Here is a 26,691-nt window from a genome sequence, read left to right as displayed (position 1 = left end):
GAGAGGTCAGAGGTCAACGCTCTGGGCGGAGCTCTGAGAGGTCAGAGGTCAATGCTCTGGCCGGAGCTCCAAAGGTCAGAGGTCAACACTCTGGGCGGAGCTCTGTCAGGTCAGAGGTCAACGCTCTGGGCGGGGCTCTGAGAGGTCAGAGGTCAACGCTCTGGCCGGAGCTCCAAAGGTCAGAGGTCAACACTCTGGGCGAGGCCAGCAGCTCAGCCAATAGAGAAACAGTAGATTCCTCTTCTAATGAATCAATGTCTACTATATTAAGATATTAGGGATGTCCAAATTTCAGAGTCGTACTCTTAAAGACAAATGATTGTTGTTTTGCTCTATTTAACGTCTCTTCTCTTTGATAATCCTGCCGTTATAACTTGTTATTCAGAGAGGCGTGTTCGATTCGCTGACGGAAAATGACCGGAAAGATCTCCACATCCATCAGTCGTCATACTGGTGATTTAATAACCACATCTTCAGCCACATTATTTATGGAAATCCTGGTATTAAATGTACATTTAAAACCTGCAATCAATCAGTTCGGACTATTTCTTAATAATCATCGCACACGGATCCACTTATTTCCAAAGACACACACACACACACACACACACACACACACTAAAGGCTCCTTACTTTTTCCTCTGGCTCTTCCTTCACCGGTTGCTTCACGTTTTTCGAGGGAGCCTGAATCCACGGGGAGAGAGAGTTAGTTCAGCAGTTAACCGTCGCACCAGCGCCAGAAACGTGAAGGCTTGAGGAGGAGTAAGGCTTCAGGAGGAGTAAGGCTTGAGGAGGAGTAAGGCCTCAGGAGGAGTAAGGCGACAGGAGGAGTAAGGCGACAGGAGGAGTAAGGCTTGAGGAGGAGTAAGGCCTCAGGAGGAGTAAGGCCTCAGGAGGAGTAAGGCGACAGGAGGTGAAATGCGACAGGTCTGCGATCACAGAGACCGGACGCTTGGGCGGCAGGGAGATGAGTGAGCGTCTGATGACTGGACTTCGATTATGAGGAGAATACTTTTTTTTTTTTTTCAATTAACTCATCTCACATTCATGAAGCCTCGTTTGTGATGACGCCGGCGTTCCTCGGCCGCACACTGAGGCTTTGCAGACGTGTGCAGTTCAGGCCACTAAGGAGGCACTTTAGAGCTACTGGAAGATGTGGGAGAAACACCGTATTGATGTTCTCTGGTAAAGCAACAGTATCACAGAGGAGAGGAGGAACAGGCTGTGAGGTGCATACAGTCTACACTGATGTTACAGTGCGGAGGTGTATAAAGTACACATCTATCTATCTGATGTTACAGTGCGGAGGTGCATAAAGTACACATCTATCTATCTGATGTTACAGTGCGGAGGTGCATAAAGTACACATCTATCTATCTGATGTTACAGTGCGGAGGTGCATAAAGTACACATCTATCTATCTGATGTTACAGTGCGGAGGTGCATAAAGTACACATCTATCTATCTGATGTTACAGTGCGGAGGTGCATAAAGTACACATCTATGTAGTATTAGAGGAGAGGAGGAGCAGAGGCTGTGAAGCTGATCCAGAGATGGTTTAACTAACGCCTGATCAACACCCGTACAAATGATTTGCGCAAAGGCCAACTTGGACGGCTCCATGAAATAAACGGAATCCCAGTACATAAAGGTGGCAGACAAGCCCGGGGTGAAAGGTCAAACCCAACTCACACCAAACTAACGTCGCCCCACGCCAGAAGCCCATTGGCTGAATAAGATTCAAATATTAGCAAGATATTTGTTCAGGAACAGGTTCTGAGCGGTGAGATCGCTAACACCAGCAGAAGAACCACTCTGAGCGGCTTCACACCTTGTAATGATCCAGTTAGAATCCATTCTGTCCGTTAATCACATCCCTGCACAAGGCTTTTACCATGGAGGGGGGGGACATACTGAAGGAAGGAGGGGGGGGGGGGACATACTGAAGGAGGGGGGGGGGGGGGGACATACTGAAGGAAGGAGGGGGGGACGACGACATACTGAAGGAAGGAGGGGGGGGGGGGGAGACATACTGAACGAAGGAGGGGGAGGGACGACGACATACTGAAGGAGACGGGAGGAAACAGCAGCTGTGTGTGTGTGTAATAAAATATTCAGTTCCAAACAAACCGACTGCTGTGGCTAACTAAGGCTCAATTTAGACGGAGATGATCAAGACAGATAAACCCAATTTTGGCGTTAAGTTCACTTTTTATTCCGCGTTTAGACAAGCTTTTTTTAGGGGAAATCTGCATGCATACGGTGTGTGTGAAATTCTATGCCGTATGCATGGCAGGTGGCTCGCTTGCCTGTACTGCACAGGATGTGACATAATGCGTACGTGACGAGAGCCAGCGTGGGAAGATGAGAGCACACTTCTGCGTGGTTAACCCTTTAGGCGGAAACACAACGGTAAAAAAGGTGGTTTCCCTTTTTCCCTGTCGCCGTCTAAACGAAAGGCACATCTGATAAAATATTGTGTCGTTTTCACCCGCAGGCGTAGTCGTGTAAACAGGGCCTAAGGTGGGGCTGAGGTTCATGATCGTTAAGATATTAAGACCGTAATACGTTTCTTTGAGAAAGGGCACCTATGTTACTACCACTCACCAGCCTTAAGAAGCCATTTTAAATCCTTCCAGTTGTGACATCACCAGCGGAAGGGTCCACAGCGAACGAGACATGCGCCAAGCCACCAGTTGTTACAGTCTGCCAGGAAGGCCACTCCCACTTGTGAGGCCACAACTGGATCCACTCGGACATGGCTCATCGTGACTCCTCCCCCTCACACATCGGACAACTCCATCGGCACGTGTAACAACACACATTTCAAATTTTGGTAGAAGAGTTGGTAAGGCTAGTAAACAAACTCACCCAGAGGCAGGAAGGTCAAATGAAGACATTTATTAACAGCAGTAACAGTCAGTGAATCACAATGAAATGGAAGAGCATGGGAAACAGGAACTATTGAAACCAACAAATGTAACGGCGACCTCTGACCCCCCCCTGACCTAGAAGGACCTGCTGGCTCTCGACCCCTGCCTGGTGCCAGGGCAGGGGTCGAGGCCCCAGGGACAGGGGGGCTCTGCCGCTGGTCATTCGTGGCGCTGTGGTCATTTACAGGATGGACCATCAATTAACATTTCAAAAACAAGAAAAATAATCTGGTTCATCTTCTTTTGTTATTTTATAACTTTATTATTGTCCCTCACACTGCACCAATGGTGTAGTTGATTAAAAACAGGATCCAAATGAACCGAACAATGTGTACTTACAGTAGTATAAAGATGTAAAATGATCTCTAGTCCGTTATAAACCCTACGTCTCCAAGTCTTAAATGTTCAGACTAAACCCTCAGAAACAACGTCCAGACCAACTGAAGTTCACCTCCGCTTTAAAAGACTCTAATAAATACCCAATGTATCGTGAATCCATCTTAAATTACACAAATTGGAAGAATTACCGGAAATGTCGAAAACAACTAAAAGTGAAGGCGAGCGCCTGGGCAGTCTGTGGTCTGATCCGCCTCCGGCCGTCCCATTGGTTCAGAGGAACCACCAATCAGAACAGCTTGATCATGCTCTCCCGGGACTTTCCGACGCCGACCCATTTAACTGAAGAAGAAGAAAGAAAAAAAACAGGAAATAAAGAAAAAACGCAGAAAGATGAAACATGAGCGGCTTCTTCCTGAAAGACCGGAGTGGTTTAGTTACATTAGAGCAACAAGCTGTCACTCACACACAGCTAGACACACACACACACACACACACACACACACACACACACACAGCTAGACGCACACACACACAGCTAGACGCACACACACACACACACAGCTAGGCACACGCACACACACACACACACACACACACAGCTAGACGCACACGCACACACACACACACACACACACACAGCTAGACGCACACACACACACACACACACAGCTAGACGCACACACACACACACACACACCGCTAGAAGCGCAAACAGACACACCGCTAGACACACACTGACTGCTAGACACACACCCCCCCACACACACACAGCTAGACGCACACACACACACATATAGACACTCACATCGTTAGACACACACACACACACACACACACACACACACACACACACAGCTAGAGTTAGACTCACAGGTACACAAATACAGACAGGGACTCACAAACCTAGACAGACACACATACACAGACGTACCAACTAGGGGTGTGAACGGTCACAAAAACATTGTAAACGTCACACGACCCCTTTGTTGTTTCGTGTACACGGTTAACCGTTTCTTTATTAATGAATGAATTTGTTCCTTTTTTTTAAAGTGGACCTCCGTCGCGCTATAGGGGGATTATTTGTTCATCAACACCGAGCAGAATGATCGCAAAGAGAACATTTGTTTGACCGGTTGCCATGGTTATCTCTGTGTGGTTCATTTACAGTTGCGGTGTTAATTAGGATGTTGTCAGCTTACTGTTACATTAAACTGTAATCAGACAACGTGGTTATATGCTTTAGACCCGAAAGTATCTGTGGTATAAAGGCTGGGACGAATTTCAAATTATAAATATGTACACTTTATGTTGGAAGTATAGACCGCCGCTATTCCCAATGAAACGATGGGCGGTGATTGGTCTTCAAAACGAGAGCTGGTAAACACGCTGCAGACCCTTGAGAGTCGAGTATCTGTGGTATTCAGGCTGGGATGACCCTCGAGCTCTACCTGGGACCTGTAGGAAGTCTTCTATGAAGTGGACGTAGTCCCGGGCCTGGGGGGGCAGGTCCTCCATGCTGCGGACCCCCTCCGTGCTGCAGCACCAGCCGGGGAGCGTCTTATAGTCCACCTTCACGCGCGTCAGCACGTCCATGTTGGCTGAGGCACCGGGTAACACACACGTTAACACACACACACACGTTAACACACCGGGTAACACACACGTTAACACACACACACGTTAACACACACACGTTAACACACTGGGTAACACACACGTTAACACACACACACACACGTTAACCCACACACTTTAACACACGTTAACACACACACACGTTAACACACACACGTTAACACACCGGGTAACACACACGTTAACACACACACCTTAACACACGTTAACACACACACGTTAACACACGTTAACACACACACGTTAACACACACACACACACGTTAACACACACACACACACGTTAACACACACACACACACACACACGTTAACACACCGGGTAACACACACGTTAACACACACACACACACACGTTAACACACACACGTTAACACACCGGGTAACACACACGTTAACACACACACACACACACACACACACACACGTTAACACACACTTTAACACACGTTAACACACCGGGTAACACACACACACACGTTAACACGCCGCGTAACACACACACGTTAACACGCCGGGTAACGAGCGAGTCTATGTGAGTGAGTGAGTGAGTGAGTGAGTGAGTGAGTGAGTGAGTGGGTGAGTGAGTGGGTGGGTGAGTGGGTGAGTGAGTGAGTGAGTGAGTGAGTGAGTGAGTGAGTGAGTGAGTGAGTGAGTGAGTGAGTGAGTGAGTGGGTGGGTGGGTGGGTGGGTGGGTGGGTGGGTGAGTGAGTGAGTGAGTGAGTGAGTGAGTGAGTGGGTGGGTGGGTGGGTGGGTGGGTGGGTGGGTGAGTGAGTGAGTGAGTGAGTGAGTGAGTGAGTGAGTGAGTGAGGGTCCACCTACCGGGGAAGCTGGGCAGGACCTCCCCGTCCACCTTGTACATGATGCCCACCTTGATCTCCTCGAGCGTGTCCAGGATGTCCAGCTTCGTCAGAGCGATTCTGGACAGGAAGGAGAGAGCATCCATCATCTAACCCGCAGGAAGTGAGGTGGGAGAGGGCCGAGGGTCAACTACTACACTGGGGCTCTAAACCAATGGAACGGAAAGTCCCGCCTTCTCCTCTAAACCCCTATAACTGAAGGTCCCGCCCTCTTCCCTCTTGTCCCATGAAACACAATGACCCGCCCTCCCCAATCAAACCAATGTAACAGGAAGTCCCGCCCTCTCCACTAACTAATTCGGACCCGTTGGTTCTGATCCAGGGTTCCGTGGTTAGCTCCGCCCCCGTAGGAGCGCGGCCTGTGATTGGTCCTTACGCGCTGAAGCCGTTGACCATGTGGGCGTATCGGACCAGGATGAGGTCCAGCCAACCGCAGCGCCGCTTCCTGCCCGTGGTCACGCCCACCTCCCGGCCCCGGGACTGCAGCAGCTCCCCCGTAACCTGAGGGGGGGACGACACAGGGGGCGTCAGGGGGGGGCAGAACCAACACACAGGGGAGGGGGGGGGGGGGGGGGGGGGCAGAACCAACACCGGGGGGGGGGGGGGGGCAGAACCAACACACGGGGGAGGGGGGGGGCAGAACCAACACACGGGGGGGGGGGGGGGGGGGGGCAGAACCAACACACAGGGGAGGGGGGGGTCCTCAGGGGGGGCCCCAGCAGCAGCACTGAGCTCCGGGTCCTGATACGGTCGGCTGACAGCGGACTGATACCGATTGGTAATCAATACTGTGATCCGTTGGAGCCGCTGGCCGAGAGACCCAGCGGCCCTGCTGCCTCAGGGAGGGGGGGGGGGGGGGGGGGGGGGGGTACGTAGCAGTAATGTACACATTAATGTACACAGTGAGGACGTCATCAGTGCAGTACTACTGCAGTAGTACTGCAGTAGGAGGGTGAGGTGGTACTCACGTTGTCCTGCTCGGTGGGGAAGGCCCCCACCCCCACCCTGGTGGTGTAGGCCTTCACCACGCCGTAGACACGCCCCACATGGCAGGGGGGCACGCCCAGCCCCGTGCAGACCCCGCCCACCGTGCAGTTAGAGGACGTCACGAAGGGGTAGGTCCCTGGATCAATACACACCATTATTAATACATAGCCGTCCCTGGATCAATACACAGGATTATTAATACATAGCCGTCCCTGGATCAATACACAGGATTATTAATACATAGCCGTCCCTGGATCAATACACAGGATTATTAATACATAGCCGTCCCTGGATCAATACACAGGATTATTAATACATAGCCGTCCCTGGATCAATACACAGGATTATTAATACATAGCCGTCCCTGGATCAATACACACGATTATTAATACATAGCCGTCCCTGGATCAATACACACGATTATTATTATTAATACTTAGCCGTCCCTGGATCAATACACACGATTATTAATACATAGCCGTCCCTGGATCAATACACACGATTATTTATACATAGCCGTCACTGGATCAATACACACGATTTTTATTATTAATACATAGCCGCCCTGGATCAATACACACCATTATTAATACTTAGCCGTCCCTGGATCAATACACAGGATTATTAATACATAGCCGTCCCTGGATCAATACACACCATTATTAATACATAGCCGTCCCTGGATCAATACACACGATTATTATTATTAATACATAGCCGTCCCTGGATCAATACACACGATTATTAATATCAATACATAGCCGTCCCTAGGATCAATACACATTAGGGCTACAACAATGAATCGATAAAAATCTATAAAAATCAATTACTAAAAGCGTTAGCAACGAATTTGGTCTTGGATTCGTTGAGCCGCGCGATACGTCACTCGTAGGCGCGGCACTGTTTACAGCCAGCCGCCGACAGGTTGGTTCACGGTTCATGCACGCCCACAGCGAGCTTTAGTGAGAGCGACCACAGCTTGTATTTTGGACTTATCTTAACACTGTAGGCCTACATAGAAGTGTTGTACCTTCACTGTCTTTGGGTTAAAAAACTCCTTCAACTCAGTATCCGTCTAGTCCAACCAAACTCTGTCAGCTGCTGCTGCTGCAGACGTTGTGCAGACGGGCTCGGAGTCGGCACCGCGTGCATCAACAGTCCTTCAAAGCAGCGGCAGTAATCACACAACCGGACGGTGTAGAAAGTCCCCTCAGTTAAAAATAGTGATGCCGTTTTTAAATCCATGTTAAAATCTGCAGAATATAGAGCTAGTTAGCTTAAAGAAAGTAGCAAACCGTGTGAAATGTGATGTGTTCAGGTCAGTAATATGATTGATGTGGTCAAATGCAAAATATGAGATTTGGGCGAAAACATGTTTACCCAGCAATATTAAATAGATAGTAAAGATGGAATTATGACCTGTTTAACGTCCTATCTTGAGCTACGATCATCTTATCAGCAATTAAGGCAATAATACAAGTTATATTTCAACAAAATATTAGAAAAGTATCAATAGTGGTATCAATAAAGACTTGGAGCGTTAAGGAGTCTCGAAAATGGTATCCATACCAATAAAAATTAACGATCTCCTGTCATCTGAGAGAAATTAAGATGATTTAATTTATTTTTAACCGTTAGTATTTACCAGCTAAAGATCTTATCGGTTAACCGGTTAACCATGGACATCCCTTATATACTGTATATATAAATGTATATCATACATTGTATGTTTTTTTTGTGTTATCCCAGTTATGTTTTTTTATTTTTCTATCATTTAATATTACTTTTAATAGTACCGGGACGTTGGAGTCTGCACTGTGAATTTAAGTAATGTTCCGTTTTGAATAAAAATGCAGCAATTACAAATGTTTCTTTTTTTATCAGATTCACCGATTAATCTAATATTAAAATAATCATTAGTTGCAGCCCTAATACACATGATTATTAATAATACATAGACGGCCCTGGAGATCAATACATAGGATTATGAATAATACATGGAGTCGTCACAAAGGGGTAGGTCCGTGGGGATCAATACATATGATTATTAATATTAGTACAGAGACGTCCCTTGGGATCAATACATATGATTATTAATATTAGTACAGAGACGTCCCTTGGGATCAATACGCATGATTAATATTAGTACATAGACGTCCCTTGGGATCAATACGTATGATTAATATTAGTACAGAGACGTCCCTTGGGATCAATACGTATGATTAATATTAGTACAGAGACGTCCCTTGGGATCAATACGTATGATTAATATTAGTACAGAGACGTCCCTTGGGATCAATACGTATGATTAATATTAGTACATAGACGTCCCTTGGGATCAATACGTATGATTAATATTGGTACATAGACGTCCCTTGGGATCAATACGTATGATTAATATTGGTACATAGACGTCCCTTGGGATCAATACGTATGATTAATATTGGTACATAGACGTCCCTTGGGATCAATACGTATGATTAATATTAGTACAGAGACGTCCCTTGGGATCAATACGTATGATTAATATTGGTACATAGACGTCCCTTGGGATCAATACGTATGATTAATATTGGTACATAGACGTCCCTTGGGATCAATACGTATGATTAATATTGGTACATAGACGTCCCTTGGGATCAATACGTATGATTAATATTAGTACAGAGACGTCCCTTGGGATCAATACGTATGATTAATATTGGTACATAGACGTCCCTTGGGATCAATACGTATGATTAATATTGGTACATAGACGTCCCTTGGGATCAATACGTATGATTAATATTGGTACATAGACGTCCCTTGGGATCAATACGTATGATTAATATTGGTACATAGACGTCCCTTGGGATCAATACGTATGATTAATATTAGTACATAGACGGCCCTTGGGATCAATACGTATGATTAATATTGGTACATAGACGTCCCTTGGGATCAATACGTATGATTAATATGAATCCATGGAGCCGCTCACCGAAGTCGATGTCCAGCAGGGCAGCGTTGGCCCCCTCCACCAGGATCTTCTTGCTGGGCCCGGTCAGAGCTTGGTGCATGAAGTACACGCCGTCCGTCACCAGGGGGCGCAGCCGGACCACGTAGCTCTGCACACACGCTGGCTTTAGACCACGCCCACTCACAGGGTCGCTTTAGACCACGCCCACTCACAGGGTCGCTTTAGACCACGCCCACTCACAGGGTCGCTTTAGACCACGCCCACTCACAGGGTCGCTTTAGTCCACGCCCACTCACACTCTCTTAGAACACACACACGCCGTCTTAGAACACACACACACACGCTGGTTTACAACACACTCTCTTAGAACACACACACACACACACACACACACACACTTGTTTACAACACACTCTCTTAGAACACACACACGCAGACGCTGGTTTACAACACACACTCTCTCTTAGAACACACACACGCTGTCTTAGAACACACACACACACACACACGCTGGTTTAGAACCCACTCATAGGCTCCCTTCATAAAGTCTCCGAGTACCTTGAATTGCACTATGTAGATTTATTATATATTCTATTTATTATACATTATATACACTACCGTTCAAAGGTTTGAGGTCACTTAGAAATGTCCTTATTGTTGAAAGAAAAGCTGTTTTCTTCAATAAAGCTAGCATTCAGCTAATCAGAAATACAGTCCAGACATTGTGAATGTGGTGATGACTGTTCTAACTCAACGGCTGATTACTGATGGAATGTCTCCAGGGGTACAGAGTGGGTCTAGTGGTACGGGGGGGGGGGGGTCACCTCCAGGGGTACAGAGTAGGGTCTAGTGGTACGACCTGGTAGGGGGGGGGGGGGGGTCACCTCCAGGGGTACAGAGTGGGTCTAGTGGTACGACCTGGTAGGGGGGGGGGGGGGGGGGGTCACCTCCAGGGGTACAGAGTGGGTCTAGTGGTACGGGGGGGGTCACCTCCAGGGGTACAGAGTGGGTCTAGTGGTACGACCTGGTAGGGGGGGGGGGGGCTCATCTCCAGGGGTACAGAGTGGGTCTAGTGGTACGGGGGGGGGCTCATCTCCAGGGGTACAGAGTGGGTCTAGTGGTACGGGGGGGGGCTCATCTCCAGGGGTACAGAGTGGGTCTACTGGTACGGCCTTGGGGGGGGGGGGGGGGGGGGGGGCTCACCTTGAGCTGCGCCAGCTCCCCCTCCACGTCCAGGTTCAGGGTGGGGTACATCGTGAGGAAGTGTTCTGCCAGCACGCGGAACCTGGAGGGGGAGTTAGGGGGTGAAGGTCGTCACCGACAGAGACTACGACAGGCGGCCATTAGGAGCTACAGCAGGAAATAGAGCAACTAATCACACCTGAGGCCGGGGCAGCCAATCAGAACCAGTTTGTATCGACAGTCAGTATGTAGTCTAGAGGTCAGCCAGAGGTCAGCCCAGAGGTCAGCCCAGAGGTCAGCCCAGGGGTCAGCCCAGCGCTGCGTCTCCATGGCAACCCGGCTCAACACGATAGATCCCGTTCCCATGGGAACGCCGCCGGCGAGGACATGACCGCTACCGGATCACCGTGGAAACTAGGTCACCTCGGGAACCCACTGATAAAACCCAGACTGACGGACGACCGGTCGGAACCAGAGCCGGAGTCCTGTGACCGCCGCTGACATCACCAGCAGTATGGTCCCCCACAATGCAAAGCTGCGCCCCGTCCCCCACAATGCAACGCTCCCCCCGTCCCCCACAATGCAACGCTCCCCCCCGTCCCCCACAATGCAACGCTCCCCCCGTCGCCCACAATGCAGTTGATGAAGAGCCGCTTACTTCTCCTCGAACACGGGGAAGTCTGACACCAGGTCGCAGATCCGGAGGCCGTTACGGGCCGCCTTGGAGGAGTAGGCGGGGCCTATGCCCTTCTTGGTCGTCCCCAGACTGAAGAGAGACACACACACACACACACACACACACACACACACACATTAATAAGGATGTTAACAGTGAAAACAGGTCCTGATGTGGGTGTGTCTGATCGCTGGGGGAGGAGCCTGACGTGGTAGTGGGTGTGTCTGATCGCTGGGGGAGGAGCCTGACGTGGTAGTGGGTGTGTCTGATCGCTAGGGGAGGAGCCTGACGTGGTAGGGGGTGTGTCTGACTTCTGGGGGAGGAGCCTGACGTGGTAGTGGGTGTGTCTGATCGCTAGGGGAGGAGCCTGACGTGGTAGTGGGTGTCTGATGGCTGGGGGAGGAGCCTGACGTGGTAGTGGGTGTGTCTGATCGCTAGGGGAGGAGCCTGACGTGGTAGGGGGTGTGTCTGACTTCTGGGGGAGGAGCCTGACGTGGTAGTGGGTGTGTCTGATCGCTAGGGGAGGAGCCTGACGTGGTAGTGGGTGTCTGATGGCTGGGGGAGGAGCCTGACGTGGTAGTGGGTGTGTCTGATCGCTAGGGGAGGAGCCTGACGTGGTAGTGGGTGTGTCTGATCGCTGGGGGAGGAACCTGACGTGGTAGTGGGTGTGTCTGACTGCTGGGGGAGGAGCCTGACGTGGTAGTGGGTGCGTCTGACTGCTGGGGGAGGAGCCTGACGTGGTAGTGGGTGTGTCTGATCGCTGGGGGAGGAGCCTGACGTGGTAGTGGGTGTGTCTGATCGCTGGGGGCGGGGCCTGACATGGTAGGGCCTCACTTCTTGCCGCCCTGCTGCTGTCTCTGCTGCTCCTGGATCCCGTCCACTGCCTGGTGGAAGTTGAACACTGCAGGACGAGCACAGTCAATAACCCCTCAATAATCAATACTGTATATAATAACAACACAATCAATACTGCATATGATAACACCCAACATCCATCAGTAATAAATAAAATGATAAAACAGCTCTCATTAATAAATAGCTTATAAAAGACTTCTCAATATTCAATACATTATTCAATACATTATTAAATTACACCTTTAACCTCTAGATCATTGGTTCTCAAAGTGCGGCCCGCGGGCCAATGGTGGCCCGCATTGACTATAGATGTAAGTAAAAAAATAAAATACAATTTTCTTTTTTTAATAACAAAATTAATTTAAACAAAAATTAAATAAATATAAAGAGAAAAGTCGACTATCTCTAGCTTTCAATTCAATCCTGTTATTTGTTTGTTTTAATCCGACTGTACATTACTTTGAAAGGATGAACCTCAGTTTTGTGATTTAGACCTCACTTGACCTCCCTCCCAGCGGTCCACGGTGTAATGTTTTTTTTCACCAATGGGATTCTGACGTTTCCCGACCCTCAATTTTGGGTCCCTAAATTGGCCCTCAGCTGTCAAAACATTGAGAACCCCTCTTGGGGATACTAAATCATCAAAATCTTATAAACATTTGTTTTGTACTCCAAAGTGACAACAAAGTGCAAAACGATGTGCCATTTCCTATTTATTTGATCAGTTTCAGTGTGGAGAAACTGAGAGCGCAAAGGAAACTTCCCTGTTCTAATGTTTTGTACTCATTTCATGACAGCTGCTATAAGAACAACAAGTCACTTAAGAAATGAAACCGTTCGACTCTTGCAACAGGAGAAATCGTTGCTCTTTCTCCAAGAGTAGTCGCTGAGCTCCCATTTACCGAGAAGCAGCAGCACAGTGTTTGGGTTAGCCGCTCTAAGTTACCTGTGTAGAACGTTGGGCCAAATTAGTTCCGTAAAATCAGTAAAATCATAGTTATTTTATTTGGTCATCACGGGGGGGCCACAGGGGGGGCCAGGGACATGTCTAAAGGGGCACTGGCCCCTGTAGGCCCCCGTGTAGAATCGCCATTGATGGCCCGTGTTGTAGCAATGTTTATTACCATGATAAAAGCACCCTGCAAATTCGTAGGCTGTGTTTGTACTCGGGGTATATCCGTCTAGGAAGGATGGTCCATATTGAACCTCACCATGATTGAGAGCATGATGAATCTCCACAATCCAAACCAAAACTCCAGGCAGGATGTCAGCCCGACATCTAACCCAGAGTGCCCTCCATTTAAATAAATAAATTAGAATCAGTTAAATTACTATCTATTGCTTAATAAGGTAACAAAATGTTGATTTAGCTTATGGCGCACTTATGAAAGCCCTTGTGCAAAAATATCAATTTTAAGAACTGGATGATGGTGGTTCCCCCCATGTGTAAGATAATGTAATAATTGCAAAGCAAACCATTTCTGTTCCCTCTTTCTTCATTTGTCACGTGAAGTCGTTCCCCATTTTGTTATACTTTTCCATCATTGCCAGTAACATTTTCTTTATTATTATATCAATATTAATTTAAACAAAAATATAAATATATATAAAGAGATTTGTTAGTTTTAATCCGACTGTACATTACTTTGAAAGGATGAACCTCAGTTTTGTGATTCAGACCTCCCTTGACCTCCCTTGACCTCCCTTGACCTCCCTCCCGGAGGTCCACGGTGCAATGCTTTTCTTCACCACTGGGATGCTGACGACGTTTCCCGCCTCCTTTGGCGGCCCTCAGTCAAATATCGGGTTCCTAAATTGTCCCTCAGCGGTCAAAAGTTTGAGAACCCCTGCTCTAGATTATCAATCACTTTCAAAATGGCACACAACACCTCTGAATAATCAATAGATTATTAAGTATTGATCCATCAGACGACCCTGGACTCACCGATGTGAGCGCGGTCAGAGATCTTCAGCCTCTCCTCCCAACCCTGGAGACCTGGGGACCACAACACCATCAGAGGACTAGATACACGCTGGATACACACTAGATACACAGTGGATACACACTAGATACACACTAGATACACACTAGATACACGCTGGATACACGCTAGATACACGCTGGATACACGCTGGATACACGCTGGATACACGCTAGATACACGCTGGATACACACTAGATACACACTAGATACACGCTGGATACACACTGGATACACACTAGATACACACTAGATACACGCTGGATACACACTAGATACACACTAGATACACGCTGGATACACGCTGGATACACACTAGATACTGGAGTCCACAGCACGGATCAGAGAGCTAGATACATACTAGATACAAGCTTGAGTATATACACACTAGATACACCGTAGATACAAGCTGGAGCAGATACGATGCCATTTCCTCAATGCATGCTAAGAGAGGCAGACTCTGACCCAGACTCTGACCCAGACTCTGACCCAGACTCTGACCCAGACTCTGAACCAGACTCTGAACCAGACTCTGAACCAGACTCTGACCCAGACTCTGAACCAGACTCTGACCCAGACTCTGACCCAGACTCTGACCCAGACTCTGACCCAGACTCTGACCCAGACTCTGAACCAGACTCTGAACCAGACTCTGACCCAGACTCTGAACCAGACTCTGAACCAGACTCTGACCCAGACTCTGACCCAGACTCTGAACCAGACTCTGAACCAGACTCTGAACCAGACTCTGAACCAGACTCTGACCCAGACTCTGAACCAGACTCTGAACCAGACTCTGAACCAGACTCTGAACCAGACTCTGAACCAGACTCTGAACCAGACTCTGAACCAGACTCTGAACCAGACTCTGACCCAGACTCTGAACCAGACTCTGAACCAGACTCTGAACCAGACTCTGAACCAGACTCTGAACCAGACTCTGAACCAGACTCTAGGCTCTGAGCCAGCCTCTACGAAGGCTCTTCAGCAGACCTCCAGGCCGGTTTGAACGTCTCGTACCTTTGCCTTTCTGCAGGTTCTTCTCCGCCTCATCAAACAGCCCTGGTAGGTGGATCACCACGCCGTTACCTAGGTTACAGAAAAACACGCTTCAATCAGACGGCTCAACGGACGGACCTGTTGGATGTGTTGGCGCGTGGTGACGGTGGGAGGAGCCTACCGATGAAGGAGAGGGCCTTCTTGTTGAGGACGCCGCTGGGCAGCAGGTGGAAGTCGTACTCCACCGAGTCCACCACCACCGTGTGGCCCGCGTTGTTCCCGCCCTGCGCACAAACAGCAGCTTAGCACTGGCGTCATGTCAGCTTTAGCCTCCACACAGGGCCCTCGTGATGCATTCAGAACACATTGAGCTTAGCTTCATGTTAGCGTAGCTTTAGCCTCCACACAGGGCCCTCGTGATGCATTCAGAGCACATTGAGCTTAGCTTCATGTTAGCGTAGCTTTAGCCTCCACACAGGGCCCTCTTGATGCATTCAGAGCACATTGAGCTTAGCTTCATGTTAGCGTAGCTTTAGCCTCCACACAGGGCCCTCGTGATGCATTCAGAACACATTGAGCTTAGCTTCATGTTAGCGTAGCTTTAGCCTCCACACAGGGCCCTCGTGATGCATTCAGAGCACATTGAGCTTAGCTTCATGTTAGCGTAGCTTTAGCCTCCACACAGGGCCCTCTTGATGCATTCAGAGCACATTGAGCTTAGCTTCATGTTAGCGTAGCTTTAGCCTCCACACAGGGCCCTCTTGATGCATTCAAAGCACATTGAGCTTAGCTTCATGTTAGCGTAGCTTTAGCCCCAACACACGGCCCTCTTGATGCCCTGCAGAAGAAACTTTAAACTTTAGAAAGTTTAAAAGTTTAGAATAATGTTTCATGCATCCATTTTGTCTTGATTAACGCGTGTCATGGTTCCTACGCGAGCAGCGTCAGAGCGGGGGCCAGGAGTCAAACCATACAGAGAACCACGAGACTCAAGACGTTGGCCTGGAGGGCAGAGGCTGCAGGGCCTGGAGGGCCTGGAGGCTGCAGGGCCTGGAGGGCAGAGGCTGCAGGGCCTGGTGGCTGCAGGGCCTGGAGGGCCTGGAGGCTGCAGGGCCTGGAGGGCCTGGAGGGCAGAGGCTGCAGGGCCTGGAGGGCCTGAAGGCTGCAGGGCCTGGAGGGCAGAGGCTGCAGGGCCTGGAGGCTGCAGGGCCTGGAGGCTGCAGGGCCTGGAGGGCCTGGAGGCTGCAGGGCCTGGAGGCTGCAGGGCCTGGAGGCTGCAGGGCCTGGAGGGCAGAGGCTGCAGGGCCTGGAGGGCTGAGGCTGCAGGGCCTGGAGGCTGCAGGGCCTGGAGGGCAGAGGCTGCAGGGCCTGGAGGCTGCAGGGCCTGGAGGGCAGAGGCTGCAGGGCCTGGAGGCTGCAGGGCCTGGAGGGCAGAGGCTGCAGGGCCTGGAGGGCCTGGAGGCTGCAGGGCCTGGAGGGCGTGGAGGCTGCAGGGCCTGGAGGGCAGAGGCTGCAGGGCCTGGAGGGCCTGGAGGCTGCAGGGCCTGGAGGGCGTGGAGGCTGCAGGGCCTGGAGGCTGCAGTGCCTGGAGGGCCTGGAGGCTGCAGTGCCTGGAGGCTGCAGGGCCTGGAGGGCAGAGGCTGCAGGGCCTGGAGGGCCTGGAGGCTGCAGGGCCTGGAGGGCCTGGAGGCTGCAGGGCCTGGAGGGCGTGGAGGCTGCAGGGCCTGGAGGCTGCAGGGCCTGGAGGGCCTGGAGGCTGCAGGGCCTGGAGGGCAGAGGCTGCAGGGCCTGGAGTCTGCAGGAGGGCAGAGGCTGGAGGGCAGAGGCTGCAGGGCCCAACGCCACGGCCAGGACCAACACGGCCAGTCACACGCCAACACGCCCGGGGCACTTAATCTACGCACTTATCGTGTGTCGTATTTAGGTATAGTAATTAGTCATGTAGCATCTTATCCTACCTATCTCTGTTGTGTACGGGGAATGGGTTAACCTAGTGATGGGTAGCGCTTGGTTCTATGAACATCCTTACTGTACCGACAGAGATATATCGTTGTTTCTCTTTCTTCTGACAAATGTACTTATTGAGTCACCCTGAAGGTGAACAGATGGACGTCAGGCGCCTCAACCAGCTGAGCCTGGAACCCTCACCGCCCGGGGGGGGGGGGCTCTAAGGTACCTCCAGATAACAGAGTCTACAGACAGAGGCCAGTCAGCTGCAGAGCCACCGGGCCGCCCCGGGCAGACTACTCGTTGGTTAAGACGTTGTTATCTCAGCGTGGAGGCCACGAGATGGCCGCCAGAACCAACCCCCGCTCCCCCCCTTAACACACACACACACACACACACACACACACACACACACACACACACACACACACACACACACACACACACACACACACACACACACACACACACGTTGTAGGACAGGCCCCGTCCGGTACCAGAGAGGCCTCTTGAGGCCATGACCCCTCTATGACGTCTTCTGATTTGAGTCCTTTTCCCAGGAAAAACTTTGTTGTTGTTTAACGTTTTTCTCTGTGATGTAAAGAAGACTACAAAATAATTCTTTCTTTTCAATTATTGGGTTTAAGTTGTTCTCCACTAACTCACTCCCCGTCCCGCTCCTGCTCTGGTCTGAGTTACATCAGCAGAGGAGCGGGATCTTGTCTTCACATCAGGCCGTTCTGGACTTGACTGGAATGTGCGTCCTTCTGCACAACAACACTGGCCTCGCTGGCGCACCCACCGTAGTTACACAACTCCACATCCTGGAGCCACACTGCTCAAGACAAGTGTGTGTGTGTGTGTGTGTGTGTGTGTGTGTGTGTGTGTGTGTGTGTGTGTGTGTGTGTGTGTGTGTGTGCGCGTGCGCGTGTGCGTGTGCGTGTGTGTGTGTATAAACATTTCTGGGATGGCGTGAAGGACAGCTCTCGCGTGGGTACCCTCGCCTGTTCTCGCGAGACCGCAAGGTCATTTTTATATACAAACACACTATGCTTCTAGCGCTAGCCGCAGATGTCGAAGACTGTAGAGGACACCGCGTTGGACACACAACTCCACAACACAAACACACGCATTAAGACCAAAGCCTTTCTTGGCTTAACATGTGAGTCGGGTCTCCATACCTGGCACCGGCACACGATGTCCGCGTCCATGGCCAGCAGGTCCACCACCTTCCCCTTGCCCTCGTCGCCCCATTGCGCCCCCAGCACCACCGTCACTTTGTTCCGCGGCTCCTTGTGGGAGCGCAGCAGCTCGTGGAGGCCGTCCCGAGCCCGCTTCAGCACCGGCTCGCCGTTCACCTTCGCTGCTTCTTTGCCGTTAGACATCGCGCTGTTGGACGCCATGCTGCACTAGGGGAGGCGCTCTGCTCCGGGAATCAGTTTACCGCGTTTCACTGCGACGGAGGAAGTGCAGTTCTCTTCGCGGCCACTAGGGGACAGCACGGGGGAGAAGTGCAGTTCTGGACCCGGCAACTAGGGGGAAGCATAGGGGAAGCATGGGGGAGAAGTGCAGTTCTGGTCACGGCCACCAGGGGTGAGAAGTGCAGTTCTGGTCCCGGCCATCAGGGGGCAACATGGGGGAGAAATTGCAGTTCTGGACCCGGCCACCAGGGGACAGCACGGGGGAGAAGTGCACTTCTGGTCCCGGCAACTAGGGGGAAGCATGGGGGAGAAGTGCAGTTCTGGTCACGGCCACCAGGGGTGAGAAGTGCAGTTCTGGTCCCGGCCATCAGGGGGCAGCATGGGGGGCATACGTGCAGTTCTAGACCCAGCCACCACGAGCTATACGTGCCGTTCTGGTCCCGGCCACCAGGAGGCAGGACGGGGGCGATAACAGCTTTGGATGACTGGCGAAGGGAATACTGCATAGTACAGTAATAAGAATAAAGAAAATAGATAAAAATATACAGACTACAAAAACATGTTCAAACTACAAATATGTGTGTACATATTTATAGATATATATACTGTAGTAAGATGTGTATACAAAATTATATACATATTATATAGATCATTAGAGTATTAGAAATGTAGATGCAAAATCATATAATCAAGGTCAATGTCAAGGTTCAACTTTATTAAATTTGTCTTTGGCACAGTGCATCATTGCTTTCTTAACATACCGAGTACAAAAGAACAAAAAACAAAACCACAGACACAAACACAAACAGACAAACCAACAATTTAACATCGAGAACATGGAGCTTTGTAGACTTAGATTGCCCCTTACTGTATAACATAGAAATCTACAGTATGGATAAAGTGCAAGTGTTTATTGCACTAGAACTTATGGATATTGTGCTGTGTACTAAAGTGCTTAGTTCTAAAGTTCCATGCGCTAAAGTGCTATGTGCTAAAGTGCACATAGCACTTTCAAACATACATCAGGAAGTGTTGTGTAGGTCAGTTGTTATTAACCATTTGGTGAAAAACCTTTACAGTATCTATACAGTATATGTCTATAAAATGCAGTTTGCAGCTGTAACGTAAGCGTGTTTTCTGTCTCAGTCACAGTGCGTATAACACAAAGTCAGGGCCACTACATAATCAATAGAAAATAAAATATAAATAATAGACAGGACTTTCTGATAACATTGCCAAATGTTATCATGAAATGGGAGGTGTCGAGTCTCATTTAACTTAAGTGAAATGACATTATTACTATCATATACATATATTAGATATACCATTATAATATACATATAGTATATATACTATTATCATATGCATATATACTATTATAATATACATAACCGATACATAACCAAGCAGGGTTTTACACCTCATAATATTATTAACCATTTCAAATGACGAATGACTCATGCATGAACAGCATGATGGGGGGATGGTGGAACATGGTGATGTGTTATTGATATGTTAGATATGGTTAAAAGTGTTATTACTTGATGAAGATATGTTTTACATGTTTATAGATCTTTGGAGGAAGTAATCCGTACAGCTGTTAATTGTCTTTGTTACTGTAGCATGGTATCGGAATAGGCCTACCTACGATAATATAACATAACTAGTAGTAACTAACTACTTAATTACTTTAGCTACTCTCTTAGTTGTAACTTATTATAACTATTCTCTGATTTAATGTGTTCCACTTTAAACCACATCCACACACAAGACCGCCTTGTTTTACTTTATTTCAGCAGCATAGACCGTAGTACAATAGAACATATAATAATATAACAACCAGTACAATATTAGATATAGTAAACTGTACAGAGACTCCAGTAGAACCAGTATAATATCAGTACTCTGTACAGAGACTCCAGTAGAACCAGTATAATATCAGTACACTGTACAGAGACTCCAGTAGAACCAGTATAATATCAGTACACTGTACAGAGACTCCAGTAGAACCAGTATAATATCATTAACAGTTCAAACTGTTTTTACTCGTGACGGCATCAAGATGGACGCCCGTCGTGATTGGCTCCTGGGGATCGCCGTGGCGACCGGTCGTTAGTGGGGTCCTACACAGCAGTGGCCTATAAAACTGACAGGCAACTTGAGGACGACTGGCTGTCAATTCATAGGTCATCACCCTGCGCCCCGACAAGCTGTCACTCAAACACATGCTGTCACTCAAACACGCACTGTCACTCAAACACACAATGTCACTCAAACACGCTGTCACTCAAACACACGCTGTCTGTCACTCAAACACACGCTGTCACTCAAACACGCTGTCACTCAAACACACTGTCACTCAAACACACTGTCACTCAAACACGCTGTCACTCAAACACACTGTCACTCAAACACGCTGTCACTCAAACACTCACTGTTGTGTCACTCACTCCTTTCCCGCCACAGAGGATCATCTCCAGATGAGGTCATCTGCAGATAACGGACCAATCAGCACAGAGGGCCGACAGGAAGCGGCCCGGGGGCCCCCAGGTGAGTGCGGCGCCCCCTGCAGGTAGCAGCACTTCCACTGGAAGGAGGAGCTTCCACATGGAGTTGCTGTTACAGGCAGTGAGCGCCATGGGCCTCCAACCCCCCCCCCCCCCCCCCCCCCCCCCCCACATGGAGCCGCGCCATGGGCCTCCAACCCCCCCCCCCCGCGCCGGGACTTTTACTTTGAAAATACGAGCTACTCTGACGTTACTACAGACACTACTCGCATGACATAATTTAAGTACATTTACTCTGAAAGTACGAGCTTGCTTGACGTTACAACAGACACTGTGTACCGTGGCTTCCTCCCTCAGTCCTGGTTGGGAGGGGGGGGCTCAAGCTTCAGAGACTTCTGGAATGAATGAAGAGAGAGAGAGAGAGAGAGAGAGAGAGAGAGAGAGAGAGAGAGAGAGAGAGAGAGAGAGAGAGAGAGAGAGAGAGAGAGGGGGGGGGGTGGATAAGAGAAATCAAAACTCAATAAAAGCATAAATAAGGTGCACTTTGAGCCTGAGATAAGTGTCGATGCAGCCCTGACTTTGACCCGTTTCCTGCTCTGGGTTTACGAGGGCCTCTGGGGCCAAAGGCCAGCAGATAAGGCTTTATGGCGCTGTCAACACGAGGAGGATTTAGTGTGTGTGGACACGCACACACACGCACACACACAGGGTGTGGTGGGGGACATTAAGCAGCCTAATGTGGGTGTTAAGGCTCCCAGCTCCTAAGGAGACACAGACTCCTTTGTGCTGAAGGGAGGGAGGCCTGAGGAGGCCGGGTCCTCCTCAGGCCTCCCTCTGCTGCCAGAGAGGAGCCTTCACTACTAGGCCTAGGCTCCTCACTAGGAGCCTACTAGTTCACTACTAGGCCTAGGCTCCTCACTAGGAGCCTACTAGTTCACTACTAGGCCTAGGCTCCTCACTAGGAGCCTACTAGTTCACTACTAGGCCTTGGCTCCTAACTAGGAGCCTACTAGTTCACTACTAGGCCTAGGCTCCTCACTAGGAGCCTACTAGTTCACTACTAGGCCTAGGCTCCTCACTAGGAGCCTACTAGTTCACTACTAGGCCTAGGCTCCTCACTAGGAGCCTACTAGTTCACTACCCGGCCTAGGCTCCTAACTAGGAGCCTACTAGTTCACTACTAGGCCTAGGCTCCTCACTAGGAGCCTACTAGTTCACTACCCGGCCTAGGCTCCTAACTAGGAGCCTACTAGTTCACTACTAGGCCTTGGCTCCTAACTAGGAGCCTACTAGTTCACTACCCGGTCTAGGCACCTAACTAGGAGCCTACTAGTTCACTACTAAGCCTAGGCTCCTAACTAGGAGCCTAGACCGGGTAGTGAACCAGAATCTTTGAGCCTTGAAGAGGAGAGTCATGAATGATAACACACAGTGGTGGTAACACACTCACTTACACATTTCCCCTTCCGTATCCGTGCATCATTGGTAGAAACATAGCGTTAAACGTTTTTCTCTTTCTGCCAAAGGGTCTGAACCCAGGCTGCCTCGTTGTCAGCCTCATGGACCCCAGAGAGCGAGCTCTCTGGGGTCCCAGGAACGTCTGACGTCAAACCGTCTTAGAGAAGGCGTCTTCAGGAAGTCTTAACGAAGGCCTCTGAGTCAAAACGCCTTGAAGAAGGCGTCTTTCGGAAGTCTTAACGAAGGACTCTGAGGTCGAGCCCCAGTCTTAACGAAGGCGTCTTTAGGACGTCTTAACGAAGGACTCTGAGGTCGAGCCCCAGGCTTAACGAAGGCGTCTTTAGGACGTCTTAACGAAGGACTCTGAGGTCGAGCCCCAGGCTTAACGAAGGCGTCTTTAGGACGTCTTAACGAAGGACTCTGAGGTCGAGCCCCAGGCTTAACGAGGTCTAGAAGCCATTAACTCACCTGGTGCAGCGCGGCCGCGGGCTCCACAGGAGGTCGGCTCTGGGTGTGGCGGTGGACGACTCCCGACCGGAACCTCCGAGGGCAGGAACCCTCACCCTCACCCAGCAGCTGACACCTGACTGACCCCCCGTCCCCCGCGCTGGGCTGAGCTGCTCCTGGCAGGGGGACCCGGGCTCAGTGTGCCGAGGACGGCCGCGCCGCGCGTTAAGAAGCCCGCGGCGGCCGGCGGTTAATGGTTAGCCAGCGGGTCAATGTTTAACCGGCCCGCCCCTCCGCCACTTCCTGATAGCGGCGGCGGCGGGGGAGCGGGGGACAGCGGGGGGTGCGGCCGCGCCTCTACAGTATCTCAGGAGCCCAAAAGCTTTAATTGTTAAAGATTAATTGTGTTATCGTAGCGGCTGTTAAGTCGCTATCAGGAAAAATCAGTTGAAGTCAGAGGTTGATTAATCTTTGTGATGTTTGTGGCCTTGTCTGAATTGCATTATGACATTATGACAGTATCACATGATGACTTTATACCAGCCCACTGCCATTAGGATGAGGCCACTTTGCTGCCCACTCATTCTCTCTCTCGCTCTCTTTCTTAACACACACATACATATATTTTAAATATATATTTATCTAACAAACACAGACACATTCTCAACCACACACACACACACACACCCAGATGCTCTGTCTCACACACAGACAAACACATACTACTGCTGTCTCATACACACACTCTCACTAACACACACGTTCTCTCTCACACGCACACGGGCACAGAGTGGTGGATATAAACAGATATGAGCGCCGGCAGTATGAAGCAATAAGACTCTGGACTATGGAAACAATAAACTGTTTTACCCGCAGCCCGTTGTCTGTGATACGGTTAGGAGGAAGACGTGACAGCAGCATATCCCACTAGAAACGACAACGATCCAAAACATGTTTAGGACTCCAGTTTAGGTATCATGGTAGTGGTGTAATAATAAGGGAGATAAGACTAGTAAGAAAACACGCCAAGAAATCACAATAGCGTGACGATGATCCATGTTGACCTCGGAGCCTCTTTCACTTTCTAGGGCTCAGTGCTATGGAATAATAGCTATATTTACATCTATATAGATGTATATATGATATATTACACGTGAATTCTAACAAAATATCGAAGAACCTGGGCCCAGGTTTTCAAAAGTAATCCAGTGAGATTTCAGATCACGGATTGGATCAAATCCTGGAAATGGGTTTTTCAAAGCAAAAGAGGGATTCAGAACTGGGATCAGATCATGTAATCTGATTTAACATTTGATCTGGATCAAACCTGCCCTTTGGGTTTTTCAAACTTTGAACTCGGTTTGGGATCTATTTGATCCAAAAAAAACGGATTATACTGATCCCATCGGAAGGGTGGATTGTTTATCCTGAAAGTGGCATTTGGATCGGTGATCCAATCCAATGCTCCTTTAAAAACTGACTTAAAACCAAGATGGATCAGGTGATCCTGGATAGCAGAACATGGGTTTTCCATATACGGATCAGATTACATTTTACTTTAAACTGGGCCCTGATGTTTATATCTTGCTGGTCAACCCAGCGACGGAAAATTTCTCAAAGTGAGGTCATCTTTAATACATTACATTGATTTCAAGGTAAACTGAAGTTCATGTACTTCAACAAACACGATAAGCCTAACTACTCCTAAAACCTTTACGATGTGTAAAGTGCACCCTGTTCAGCCCTGAGTAGTGGTAGTTAGTGAGTTAGTCAGTCGGCACCCTGGTCCCTGAACGTGATGAACCGACACACTATCTTATCTTAAGACAGGGCGCGGCCGGGCCAGAGTCCAGCGTCTTCCAGAAGGAAAGAGAAAGCAGAGAACCTCCTGCCAGGCCTCTGGCTGGGAAACACTGCTGACAGTTCTAGTGTAGATTTAATAAATCCCACTTTTTACCACCACCAACATTGTGTTTATTTTTCTATGTCATGATATTTTTAGCATTCTTGAGGGTTATTAGTTGTACAGCCAGCCGTTACATAACAATTCCATAAACTGTAACGAGCATAAAGCACCTTCGTCCAGTAGAAGCCAGTAAGGTTCAGTAAAGTACATTTAGGTGCATTTATGTGCATTAAGGTTCAGTAAGGTGCAGTAAGATGCATTAAGGTTCAGAAAGGTGCATTAAGGTTCAGTAAGGTGCATTAAGGTTCAGTAAGGTGCATTAAGGTTCAGTAAGGTGCATTAAGGTTCAGTAAGGTGTAGGGGTGCAACGGATCATCATTGATCCGTGATCCGTTCGGATCATCTATTTCGGTTCGGCACACGCATGATCCGCGGATTGATTTATGGAAAAAATATATTTTGCGCATGTTCAGTCCACACACAGCCGTAGCCATTCCTGCTAGTTCCAGGGACAGAGCTACTTAACACGCTCTGGGTAAAAGTCTGCAACAGTTCCCTTTTCAATAAGCAAACAGTCCTATGGCTCGTTGTGATTTATTGTCCTCAGCGTACAACATGAAGAACAGTGGGCATGGAAAATAAAAGTAGGCTAGACTTCGGTGACTACTGTAACGCGATAACTGCTGCCTCCAGTGCTACGTCTGTTTCCATATACTCGCGCTGCCACACAAACCTGTCGCCTAGGTTACCACACAGACGTAACACGTAGCTGACATAGCGATTGCTAACATAAAGAAAAACACATCGAGCATGGCCACGCATTTACAGCGACATCACCCCGGTGTTTCACTGACAGGAGTGAAACCGAAAGCGGCTCAACAACCGCTCATCACCGCGGCATTTAAGCAGCCCCTTCCTCCACAATCAGACCGGGCTAAAGCAATCACAAACGCTATTTTTTTATTTTTTTTGCTGATCCGAAAAATGATCCGATCCGTGACTCTGATCCGAGGAACGATCCGAACCGTGAGTTTTTTGATCCGTTGCACCCCTAGTAAGGTGCATTAAGGTTCAGTAAGGTGCATTAAGGTGCATTAAGGTTCAGTAAGGTGCATTAAGGTGCATTAAGGTTCAGTAAGGTGCATTAAGGTTCAGTAAGGTGCATTAAGGTCAGTAAGGTGCATTAAGGTTCAGTAAGGTGCATTAAGGTTCAGTAAGGTGCATTAAGGTGCATTAAGGTGCATTGCGCTGCAGTAAGTTGCAGTTCATTCTCCTAAGGTGTTTCCAGTGAATTTGTTCGGTTTGCTTTCGTTTTGTAATAAAAATAAATCTTGTTTATAACAAAGAGTTGACCATTTATTCTTCAATGTACATACATTTGATGAAACGATCACTAGAGTAAAAAGGCACCAAGCTCAACTTATTTCCATTCTAAATCAACTTGCCGCCCACTACAAATAAAATACCAACATTGAAGAACCAAACCCGCTCCAGTTCTTCTTACTATCTGGATGCAAGACTTTATTAATCTACGGTAGCTACAGTACCCTGAGCAGCCGGCTCCACAAAGACGTTTCTAGGAGAGTAACAGAATTTAA

At 48.9% G+C, this 26,691-nt stretch overlaps 1 protein-coding gene across 1 annotated transcript; it reads right to left on the bottom strand.

Moving 5' to 3' along the window:
* Window positions 1–2,886: 2,886 nt before the first annotated feature.
* adssl (adenylosuccinate synthase, like) lies at window positions 2,887–18,829 on the bottom strand. The gene is made up of 13 exons (XM_030361275.1): window positions 18,536–18,829; window positions 15,589–15,691; window positions 15,429–15,497; window positions 14,372–14,422; window positions 12,406–12,472; window positions 11,554–11,661; window positions 10,917–10,998; window positions 9,735–9,861; window positions 6,736–6,890; window positions 6,144–6,268; window positions 5,730–5,827; window positions 4,721–4,870; window positions 2,887–3,611 (listed from the first exon to the last, which is right to left on the bottom strand). The coding sequence occupies exons 1-13, from the start codon at window positions 18,755–18,757 to the stop codon at window positions 3,559–3,561; spliced, it is 1,410 nt and encodes a 469-aa protein (XP_030217135.1). The 5' UTR covers window positions 18,758–18,829; the 3' UTR covers window positions 2,887–3,558.
* Window positions 18,830–26,691: the final 7,862 nt, after the last annotated feature.

Source organism: Gadus morhua, chromosome 7, assembly GCF_902167405.1.
Source record: "Gadus morhua chromosome 7, gadMor3.0, whole genome shotgun sequence".
Classification (NCBI taxonomy): Eukaryota; Metazoa; Chordata; class Actinopteri; order Gadiformes; family Gadidae; genus Gadus; species Gadus morhua.
Note: the sequence above shows the minus strand (reverse complement) of the source record. Positions and strands in the feature narration are given on the sequence as shown.

Excerpts from the sequence above, each read along its gene's own strand:
- adssl (XM_030361275.1), bottom strand. The coding sequence starts at position 18,757 with ATGGCGTCCAACAGCGCGATGTCTAACGGCAAAGAAGCAGCGAAGGTG. Across the intron at positions 15,498-15,588 it reads GAAGGCCCTCTCCTTCATCG|GTAACGGCGTGGTGATCCAC; the intron begins GTAGGCTCCTCC and ends TCTGTAACCTAG. Across the intron at positions 3,612-4,720 it reads AGACTTCCTACAGGTCCCAG|TTAAATGGGTCGGCGTCGGA; the intron begins GTAGAGCTCGAG and ends CTTCTTCTTCAG.